Genomic DNA, 11,874 nt, shown 5'->3' on the forward strand with positions numbered 1-11,874 from the left:
GAATCTGAACGCGACACTCTTGTGAACTTCGACTGAAATAAAGCATTTATATTCTCGAACCTGCATAGTTGACATTTCGAAGGAATAGAGCCTGTGTTACTTATGCGTTATTCGTGTGGAAGTTTCGAACAAATAATGATTCAAATTAGACGTCAAAGTTTAGACAGTGGTTAGCATTGACGTGATGGCGGTGCTATACACAAGGGAACATTGGCGCCACTCTCATGGGACATTAAAATACAAAAAATAAGAGTGCCAGCGCATTCGTTCAAAGAAAGCGTAATGAACACTTCTCTTAAAAATGTGGGAGGAGGTCGCTGCATGCAGCAGGCTACGTAAGTATTTGGATTTCATTCTTTGTTTAGGCTGCTGCGAAAGTTCAGATTACTTGTATGAGGGGCAATGCGCACAAGCCTTTAAGTATGAACTGCGTGTGCGAACCTTCCAGGAGTGGCCTTCCTTCTATACGTACCTTTGTGCTAAGTTAGTCCTTGCCTTACGGTCGAATCGATTTTCTCCGTGCCAAATGAAATTGCTAGAAGTCGATCACTTCGCAACCAATGTTTCAACGGATCATCAAACGGTTTCTTTAGAACAGTGTTTCTCAGCTCTAGGTGCCTATGTGCCAAGTAACATCAAATAAACGACAGCTTTACTTGGAATAAGAAAACCCGGCATAGCTTTACGTCATAAAATTGCCTTGGGTGCGATCTTTGTGACCGCATGGCTACAGAGATTCAGAGGGGCAGAACGAAATTGTTTTAGACGTTGACCACCAGCCAACTTCTAGGGCCTAACAACTGATTACCGTCCATGAAGATGTGCGCGTTGACAGGTCAAAAGCCTGCAGCGAGAACGGTAGGTAGCGCTAACAGGGCCATCACCGCTAGATTGAATTCTTTGTAGATAGTAGGGACGCTGACATAGAGAGGTCATTGCAGTAACTCTAGTGGTGTTTTATTGTAGAACACATGAGCTTTCCTGAGAGAAAATACGAATATGCGCAAAGCAGGGTGTGCCTTTATTCGAAACAAACCATGTGAATGAGCAATACCACTTGCAATGCAGGCTTCCTTTAGAGGGAAAAAAGTTGCACTGTGAACAGGTCAGGATGACATTTGGCACTTTACATTGGGCGTGCCCTCAAATATTAGCATTAATAAACCGCCACCTGCCACTCTACAGCACTACGGGCTCAATTCAATACTAAATGAAACGTATTTGTCCAAGAGAGGCGAACTGTACTTCTGTAAACTTGTGCGTAAAAATATTAGCGAAATGGGAAGAGACAAGAAGAACAGTAGGAAAAATAAACTCTGCTGACACCCCTGAATATCTGTTCTTCTACGTCCGCCTTGCACGCTTGTGCAATTCAATGCGTGAATTCAATGCAAGTCAGCATATAGAAAGTTCGTTTCGGTACCACGATAGTTTGCTCGTCTGTTCACAAAGCCATCAACGTCCCGTTACAATACGCAGAGACCAGACTACAAGAGCACCGCCTTACGTACATTAGAAAAAACTATATTTTCCCCAATTTTTTCAACGACGCCATGACGAACGTCTCGCTCATTGCACATGGAAAGTCGTTCTGCACTTGTCTCCTAAAAAGAAAAAAAAACGCAAAAAATATGAATTAATCGTGAAACGATAACATCCCAGCCACAAGTCGCTACCGCCTTTAACAAGCAAATCTTGTTGGTTGGTTAGTAGGGGAGCCATGCTTTCAGAGGAACTAACGAAATAAGGAAAACGGACAAGAAAGAAGGACGGCACGGACGCAGGCGCTCAACTTTCAACTTTTTTTCGGAAAAAGTATTGCAACGTATTTATGCAGTTTTCTTTCTCCGAAAATGACGCACAAGTAGAGCAAGACCATTTTTTTTTGTTAGGAGAATGACTCAAGGACTAAAAAGTGTGGCAAGAAGCTGGCAAAAACTTACCCAGCTCTTTATTATAGCATATAAGGGAAAGAAAGGAGTGTGAAGAAGAACGGCCGACAAGGAAAACTCCATAAACCAACCATGATAAAAACATGGTCTTGAAAGCTAAAAACGATAAAAGGTATAAGAACAAACAGCTGAAAGGCCAAAAAGTAACACGGCAAAAATTCAAAAGTATAACAGGTCTACTGAAGACTAAAAGAGCATGACTAACAAGGAAGGGTTCAAAAATGCTGCCACATTGGTATTCATTGTCGGGTCCATGTCGGGTATTCATTTTCGGGTCAAGGTCACATGACCTTGTGGCGTCATTACAACCTGCTCACCGGATTCTGAGAAAATTTCCCACCGTGGGAGGTGGCAGTTAAATTAATGATTAATCGGTCGCGAAGAGCACCCACGGTCGCGCAAAGCCTCCTCGTGGAAGCAGCTGCCCTTGCAGGGCAGTGGCTGATCGTTTAACCTCTGCGCCATTGCGCCAGAAGAGGGCTCGCAAAGATCTGTGAGTGTGAAGTGGAGGGTGATCTATTCTGCATATATTGGAAATTTACCCATTACGCTATCGCGTCATACTCTTAATTAAGGCTTACCTTAAGCGTCCCCTCCAATTTTCGCAACGTTCTTTGCTCCTGCCATTTTATTTTAAAATCAGCAAAATTGTATCCATATCCTAATATATCTTCAATAATATCACGAAGTTCATTCAACATAAGAACATGATCGGCAACAGGCAACATGGCTTCGGAACAGGACATTCAACTGTAATGGCACTCCTTGAGCTACTTCACGACTTCTAATTAGCTTTTGTCGTTTGAAGCGAAATAGATATCATATTTCTGGATTTTGGAAAAGCATTGGATCGCGTCTCACACCCTAAGTTTCTTTCAAAACTTTGAAAACTGTTAAAAAAATAACTTTTTGCATGTGTAATGTGGATTATACGCTGAATCGAAGGCGATAGTGATGGCGTTGTGGCGGGTTGGGAGGTAACCATCGATAACTGACGGGCGACCTCCTCTCGCACAAACTGCTTGATGTGCTGAAGAAGGGTCGGCTGATCGTTAGCAGGACCGCCTACCGCCAAGCTCGAAAGGTTGTCGTCCGTGCAAATGACACGCCGGGTGGCATGACGCTGTTTTCGGAGCTCGTCGTAGCTCTGACACAAAGAGACGACGTCTGAGACGGTTTGAGGATCTTTAGACACCAGCATTTGAAATGCGTCGTCCTCAATCCCTTTCAGAATGTGCTTGATTTTGTCACCCTCGCTCATAGATGGATTGAGCCGTTTACACAAGTAAACAACGTCCTCGATGTAGCTGGTGAAATTCTCGCCATTTTGCTGGGCACGACTGCGCAGACGTTGTTCGGCGCGAAGTTTTCGGACAGCGGGGCGGCCGAAGACGTCAGTCAGGCTGGTTTTGAGAGCCGCCCAGATAGTAAAATCCGCCTCGTGGTTTCGGAACCACAAGTTGGCGACGTCAGTCAAGTAGAAGATGACGTTCGTGAGCTTAACGACGTCATCCCATTTGTTGTAGGCGCTCACGCGTTCGTAAGAGGCCAGCCAATCTTCTACGTCGGTGTCGTCAGTGCCGCTGAAGACTGTCGGGTCGCGCTGACGGACGGCACCGGAACAGATGACAGCCTGGGCAGATTGGACCGAGGTGTCGGACGTCGTGGTAGAGCCTTGTAGCCTGGGCATCGTGGCGTAGTTCCACGGGGAGAACAAGGAGCACCTCCACCAAGTGTAATGTGGACACTCGCACAGTTATTGTGGTCGGGCACAGTCCTTGTCCCAGCAGTGCTGCTCAGCAGGCCGGCGTTCGCAAGCGCGCACCCGAGCTTCGTCAGCTTCGTCTTCTGTCTTCTTCTGTCATCTTCCTCTCCTTCGGCAGCGCTAGCCGCTGAGGCAGCAAACCCCAATTCTCTTTATTACACATGGATTAATATATGTGTAGTTGGTGCGATTGTTTAGAACTGATGACATGTGCTCGGATCCTGCAGATACTAAGCCGCGCCCCCACAATGATGTTCTCACGGGCCTTTTAAGGCGCAAACCTTACTTGCCCCCTTAGGCGACAATTCGGCCGTGTGTCCATAGACACTCGAAAAAATGGCCCATAAAAAATACCGATAAAAATGGCGTCCACATGCAACCGGCAGGTGGCGGTTAAATTTATGATTGGTCGCGCGCGGTGACTCCGGAGAGCGATCACGATGGCACAAAGTTCATCGGTGGCAGCGTTTGCCATTACAGGGCAGGGTTGAGGCTCAATGGTACCCATAAAAGAAGGCTTCCGCATTGAGCTTGGAAGGTGGCGGAAAAACTAACGATGGGACACGGGAGGTTGCATTGGAAGAGCAACCTGCATCGCACAAATTGCACTGGTGGAAGCGCCTGTCATCTCAGGGCAGTGGCGCTTCACTTAGAGGGTTCACCACTGCTCCAGGAGTGGTATAAGAACTACAAGGGATCTATGAACGTTAAGAACAAGTTCTGCATGTGCAGGCATTAGCGTATTAGCTACCGCTTCATTCCCTTAAGGTTGATGAGCACGCAGGTCAGAAGGGATGCGGTGGCGTCGCGGCGACGGCTACACAGAACCATGCGGGAGTAGATGGGCCCGCAGCGCGGCATGAGGTTACATCACACGACAGCGCGCCGCGCCTGCGTTCGGGATGTGAGCGGGTAGGCTTACGCCTTCTCACACATAGCAGTATTGAATTTCTAGGCCGACTTTGTTCCGTTCAAAAGTTATTAATTATATAGTTCGCAACCACCGGTCAAAATTAAGGTTTGTTCACACGACTGCGCAATCTAGCCCGAAATTAATAATTCTAGAGACTAGGCTGTACTTAATAACGCCCTAGAAAATATTGTAACAGGGTGCTCAGATTAGGAAGTGAAAATAAAAACCAAAAAATCAATTGCTATTACTGCAACACGGGAGCGGTAGCTGGTTCGTTTCTTATAATCTATAGGCGACAACGTTCTCGCAATGGTATGCAGCTACCAGTATCTAGCCATATTTACAACATCGCAACTAAGGTAAGCCTCCGTGGTGCCTCAGTGGCTATGGCGCTCGGTGCTGACCCCAAATACGTGGGTTCGAACCCGGCCGCGGCGGTCGAACTTCGGTGGAGGTGAAATTCTAGAGCCCCGTGTAGTGTGCAATGTAAGTGCATGTAAAGAACCCCAGGTGATCCAAATTTCCGGAGCCCCTCACTACGGCGTCCCTAACAGCCTCAGTCGTACTGGGACGTTAAACCCCCATAAGCATAAACACAAACAGCACCTAGGTTGAAATGAGCACATACAGGAAGTTGTGAATAGGGCCATGCGGAAACTTGGTTGCTTGAGAAGAACTCTGTGACAGTGTATACACAAGGTCAAATTATTACCATACAAAACTTTAGCTCGGCTTCTAATAGAATATGTACAATTATTATTGCGAAAACGCTCTTCCTAAGGGTAATGCATGGTATGTGAGGTAGCGCAAAACGGGACAAGGGACAGAGACAGACGCACACAACACAGGGGCTAACTTCCGACTGATAAAAACCTAGACGACCAAGACGAACGTGAACCGAGAGGCAAACAGGCGCATGCGCCCGCAAAAAAATAATGAAAATCAGGTGAAACAGGAACAACAGACCAACGACTCAGCGATTATTTAAGAAGGCCAGCTACCCAGGTGGTATCTGTGTTTCTGTCGCTAGAGGCATACTGAAGAAGAAGCGCCAGGAAGAGCAACTACCGTCTGTGCCTTCAGAAACGAAGGAAGTCAAAATTGCCATCATTCCCTACATTCATTGCCTGTCCCACAATCTCAAGAAAATTGGGACGAAAGCAATTGTTCGCGGGGTTTTTTCAGCCCCTGAAAAACTAAGCGCGATATCCAAAAAAAACTTTGCCCGCCGATAAACGTCCCCAAAAGTTGCGGTCCACCATTAATCAGAGAAAAAAGTTCGTAAAATGTACTGAAGACATTGTTTATGACATCCCACTCTCCTGTGGCAAGCGGTATGTTGGTCAATCTGGTCGTTGCTTGAATGCTAGACTTCGTGAACACGAAAACAACTTGAGAACTTTTACTTGCACTAATCTGGCCTTGCACAGTAAGGAGTGTGGTTGTGTGCCATTTTTGGATCAGTGCTTGATCGTGGCCAGTCATCGGGATCAGTTAACTCGTGAAATTATTGAAGCAGCGCGTATCGCTGCCTTGGATGATAAATGTGTCCGCAAGCCGTGTATCTTCCTGTCCGAAAGAGAGCTGGCCTTCTTAAATATACGCTGAGTCGTTTGTCCGTTGTTCCTGTTCCACCTGAATTTCATTATTTTTTCCGGGCGCATGCGTCTGTTTGCCTCACGGTTTACGTTCGTCTTGGTCGCCTAGGTTTCTTTCAGTCGGAAATTAGCCCCTGTGTCGTGTGCGTCTTTCTCTGTTCCTTGTCCCGTTTTGCGCTACCGCGCATACCAGGAATCACAGTTACCGAATCGCCCTACTTTCTACCCTAAGGGTAAACCCCGAGCAATGTCTTGCGGAATTTGTGCCTTTGCAATATTTGTTGATTTGAGTTTTTGCCAGCTGAAATAATTAAAATGAAATCAAGTATTCGCGACTGGGATTCGAGCCCTTGGCAATGCGAACAGATCAGCTTCGCTGGCCGCTGCACGAGAGCACTATATGCTATCACCGCAGCCAAACATGCCTCGTGTTAAACTGCAACGCACGCTCGCGCTGTGCATTGAACATTGTGTTCTTCATCAACAGGTACAACTATCAAACTAGTATTCGCGCTTGGAGCTATGTGGCGGCAGTGACAGATGTGCGCTGCATGCGTTGGCTTGGAGGACGCTGTGGTAGAAACACGGCACGATAGAAACACGCGTTGGCGCTGACAACACTGCGGCAGAAAAAAGGCCCCGGATAATAGCCTGCCGGCGTTCAGTGGGTAAGTGAACGTTGACGATGAAAAGGGTGATGAAGGGCACCGCTGGCTCTCCGGGTCAGCGGGAACCTAAATCGTGCTTTCAGGTACGTGGCGGTGGTATTCACCTGCAAAATACTTTGCTTTCTCACAATATTTCTTGCTTGTCAATGCTAAACTGCCAGACATTTTTTGGGAACCGTATACTAGAGGCAACATGAACAAGTTTCAAATCTGTACAAAAAAAAAACGGTTAGGTGACAGAACAAGCGCAACACCACGAGTGCTGCTTGATCGTACTTTTCCTGTCTTCTTTTTTTTTCGCGCTGTTTACAATGGATAATATAAACCAGCTTGCACAACTTCCCGTTCTTCTACGAACAATTTCTGCAACAAACCGGTGCTCGTAGGCCTACGAGCAACCGAATTATCAAACGAATAAAAAAATCAGGCCAATTTTATTGCCGATCCAATTTGTTATAGGCAGGAGAACACGAAGTGATAGCTCCGTACAAAATTTGTAGGCTCAGGCCAATTGTATTGCCCATCCAGTTTATTATAGGTAAGGAAACACGCAGCGATAGCTCCGCACAAAATATGTAGGCTGCTGACGTGCCGAAAAACACAGTAACGCCGACGTGTTCATTCCGAGGCAAGGTGCTCTAGTTCAGCGCGCGCCGCCATTTTGGGTCTCACTGAGGTCTTTCGCATTTGCTAGAGATCGTACGCTGTTTGCGTGACATCGCCGTTCGGTTGTTTCTTTTTCAGTTTTCTCCGCATGCAAGCCTCCGCATCCGCTTCCGCCGTTTCGGCCAATCAGGTGCCGCCGGTGTGGCAGATTATAACGGCTTCGCTCATGACAGAAATTCAGATTATGGTTCTTTAAAAAAGCGCAAAAGACAGGGACACAGACAGATCTTTTGCGCTGTTTTAAAGAATCATGTTTCACCAACTATTTTATTAGAACAAAAAGTAACTGCGCAAAAGGACGGGACAAGAGAAAGAGAACCACACGGGACAAACGCGTTTGTCCCGTGTGGTTCTCTTTCTCTTGTCCCGTCCTTTTGCGCAGTTACTTTTTGTTCTAATAATGTCGTACCAACTAGCCCCTCACCGCACTCTTCTAGATTTCACCAACTAGCCTGCACGTCTACCCTTGTAAGCTTCATCTCTCGTTTGGCGGGCTCTTTTCAGTATGTGTCCTCTGATCCTCATTTCATCGTCGCACGTATTGCTGTCGCCGTTTGCCGAGCACGCTCGCTCTCGTTCTGCATCAGAACTAAACAGCTCCCAGAAGACGTCATCGCCTTGTTTGGAGGCTTCCTACCGTCAGTGGGACACGGCGTTCGAATCTGCAGGATCTTAAGATCAGAATGGCAAAGACAAGCTCGTCTTCACAGAACATCCCTATCCGTACAGCTGCACAAAAACCTGGAACCCACGACGGCCAAGCGTCAGCTTCGAGAGCTCTTGCTCACCGCGGATCGCACAGCTGAATTCCTGTGGCAACAAATTTTCGTCAGCGCTGTGTGTGTCTTTTCTATCTGTGTCCCTGTCTTTTGCGCTGTTTTAAAGAATCATGGTTCACCAACTAGCCTGCAGGTCTACCCTTGTCAGATTATGGTCCCCGATCGTTTTATAATAAAGCATTAAAAGATTATTTCTCCCACACTGACACGTTCATAAACTTCTTTCTGAAGACCATTCCTGAACGGAACCGGATACCAACCAGCAGTGTGGTATGACCACCTATTGAGTCATTTGTAAAAGGTCTTGAGTTGTGCTCGTCAAGACTTTAAATTATGCTGCCTGAGCCCTACTTTGTTTTGCGCATAATTTTGCAACTACTGCTTTGATATTCGTGAGGACCTTAAGTCCATTGTTTATCTCGATTGCTGGAAGCACGCTTGTTGTCTCTTGATGAGTTTTACGCCTGTATTACATAGTTTGGATTTTCATATCTCCAAGTCCTCCTTATAATCCTATCTTGATGCTAGCAATAATTTATAAATGAATAAATCTTTTGCAGCGCAAAAGGACGACACGGAAAGAATACAGAGGAAAGCGCGACTTCTTTTGTAGTTTTGATCGAACTTTTGCTACAAGATGTGCTCGAGATTCACCTCCTTGTTTGCATTTTTGTTTAGATATCTTTCTCTCTGGGGCGGGGTGGGGGGGGGGGGGGGGCGGAGGCGGCGGGAGCAATGTCGCGTCATGATAGCGTTACGTCGTGCTGCCACATCAATTTCGGTTTTGCGAGCAAGAACAACCTTTAGCCAAGCGCTTTCGCCACAGCAGCTGTGCTTCTCAACAGGAAGTTTAAAAAAAACAATTGCATCGATTGACTAACGTGAAAGTGCCTTTATTTATTTATTTATTGCGACTATTGCAATTTGTCACATTTGTTTATTTATTCGGAATTTATCTTGTGGTTTGGTCAGAACGGGCTGAAGTTACTAAAAGTGGTGCTGCCGCAACAGTTCTTGTAGTATGGGGCCAACTCAACCGGAACCTGAGGACAATGGAGAGCTTACTTTGTGGACGTATATGCGATTGCTTTTAAGAAATCATTGCAGTCATCTGACAGTCTTCAATGAGCGCATATTACACAGGTCCAGCATCCGTTTCCTGACCTTCGTACAATAGCATAACGCAAAAATGCACAGCGGGTTGCCCGTTGACGATAGAATGTTAAGGCTAGGACCACGGTCAGCGATAAAGAATTAGCATAGGTTACATTCCACTTGAAGCGTTTACTGATCTTTTCTCTGAAAATGCAAGTCAATATCTTATTGATTCTATCCAGTCCCGTCCACAGGCTGTGGCCCGTTCAAGTGGGCAAGCTGATGACGAGAAAGGTCAAGGTCAGGGAACGGAAGCTATCTGCAGCACCACTTTTAATGTGGCAACTCCCCTTTCGACTGACTGCGACGGCAGTATCTCAGAAGATGAGAGTCAACGTACGCCACTATACGCGGAGGCGGATTTCCCGGTGCATTGCCGTCCGTCGATGACCGCGGCAGCGTCGAAGGACGCTCCGGCACGTGTTCCAGCAGGGCGAAATATAACCGCCACCCTTGCGTCCTGCAGACCACACAGCTCCTTTGCTTCCAGCAACTCGTAGATCCAGAGGTGAGGACCGGCCGCCGTCAGCGCCATGATATTCCATCGCACAAATGAACCGCTGCGCTCAGGGACCATGCGCATTTCTGGTTGTTTCTTCAGACGCACTTTGCCAAAATTCTTATTAAATAACTGGCAGCTTTCGCGCAGACTTAGTACAGGACATATTAAATTTATGTTGACATTTAATATCTTTTCGCTATTTCTCGCTTTCTATATTGCGCCTTAGTACTTCATAAAGCAAAAAATACAAAGGCGACTACCCTAAGTCACGGAACGACTTGCGAAGAATGCACTAAATTGTGAAATCTAGAGCTTCAGGACATTGAACAGTATGATCGACAAGCACCACGGATCTCTATTCAAGTAACTGTAGAGTCACATGCCCTTATTAATGTAAAGACGCGTCCCCGTCCTGAACTGATTCCCTTCCTCAGAACGGAAGTGCAAAGCGATGTGGTGAAAAATTTTTAAACGTTGGGATAGCACGTGACATGATCAGAAATTAGGGGAGCCCAAAGAAAGAGAATAGACGGCAGACACACAGTGAGAGCTAACTTAAGGCAGGTACGAAAATATTTACACCATCCTTTTACGTGTAAAGAAAAGAAATACGTTTATTGCATTAATTAGCCTGTAACCGTGGAATTAGGCCCTTCTTTATGCATACAGCCCCATTCTATCCGCGTTCTCGTGCGCGCTTGCTTTATCTCTTGCTATACTCGATCCTTCTACAAGGTGTATCAAGCATCGCGCTGGATTTCATTTTAAAAATGTACGTATTTTGACGCTGGACTACCGTCTATGACGCGGAGTGAATGGGAGGGGAGCGCATGCCCGTTGCCTTCTCTGGGGGGAGAATCGATTAAATGTTATTGCGGAGTTAGCGATCTCGTGTGCTTACCTGTGAGTCCTGTCTGATTCTGCTAAAGTAATTTTGGAACGATGTGTCCGCGCTAGCCTCTATCGATATCGTCCCCTGATTTTCTTTTTCCTTCCCATGAACAGAACCCATCCAGGCAGCCATGCTGAGCAGCAAGTCCTTCCTGGTCGCTCTCGTGGTGCTGGCCACCCTGTGCAGTCTGGCCGCCGCCCAGTACGGCTTCGGTGGAGGGTTCAGACGAGGCTACGGAGGAGGCTTTGGCCTCGGATTCGGCGGCTACGGGGGCTACGGCCGAGGCTTTGGTGGAGGATTCGGCCGTGGATTTGGAGGCTACGGTGGATATGGCCGCGGTTTCTATGGCTGAACCTGGAATGCTTAGCGCATTATCTAAGGAATGTCAACGCGACGCTAGCCTCTGTTTTGAGTGAAATAAATTATTTTACACAACTGATAATCTCTGCGTGTTAGTTAAGATTAATACGTGTCTAAATTTATGCTTAGATTTTGTTCTCTACATTAATGCTTTTTTTTCTCTGCATTGACAACAACGCTTCTACGGCAAGAGATCACAATGTGCTGCCGCTGAAGGCACTCGATGGTCTAGGCTGCTCATGTGCGTTTGATCAGCGTCGTCGCCGTCAAGGAGGAATATGCACATTAGGGTCTCTTGTATCAAGAGCCGCAAGTAAGAGTAGGTAAGAATATATTGGGGAAAACTGCGTTGTAGCTGCCCAGAAAACTGTCTAGCTAGATAACTAACGCAGACAGCTACGTAGGTAACGTAGATAGCTAGGTTGCGCTGATAAGTAGCATGAGCTTTGTATCGGAGTGTTGATAGTTGTCAACAATTCATTATTTCTAAAAAGATTTTTCCGAGTATGTGAATAATTTCTTTTATCTGAATTACTATCCTTCCGTTTCCCACCAGCGCCCTAATCGCCATTTACATGCGTGCTCTTTTTTAATAGTTAAACATGCCCTGGCTGTTTCTAAGCC

General features: G+C 46.5%; 1 protein-coding gene across 1 annotated transcript; it reads left to right on the forward strand.

The window, feature by feature from the left end:
* The first annotated feature begins 11,008 nt into the window (after window positions 1-11,008).
* Window positions 11,009-11,252, forward strand: LOC149367962 (uncharacterized). The gene has a single exon (XM_089568475.1). It carries the CDS (start codon window positions 11,021-11,023, stop codon window positions 11,240-11,242), a length of 222 nt encoding a protein of 73 aa, XP_089424601.1. The 5' UTR covers window positions 11,009-11,020; the 3' UTR covers window positions 11,243-11,252.
* The last annotated feature ends 622 nt before the right edge of the window (window positions 11,253-11,874 follow it).

The sequence above is a fragment of the Amblyomma mixtum genome, chromosome 1 (assembly GCF_055824585.1).
Source record: "Amblyomma mixtum isolate Tamu chromosome 1, ASM5582458v1, whole genome shotgun sequence".
Lineage (NCBI taxonomy): Eukaryota > Metazoa > Arthropoda > Arachnida > Ixodida > Ixodidae > Amblyomma > Amblyomma mixtum.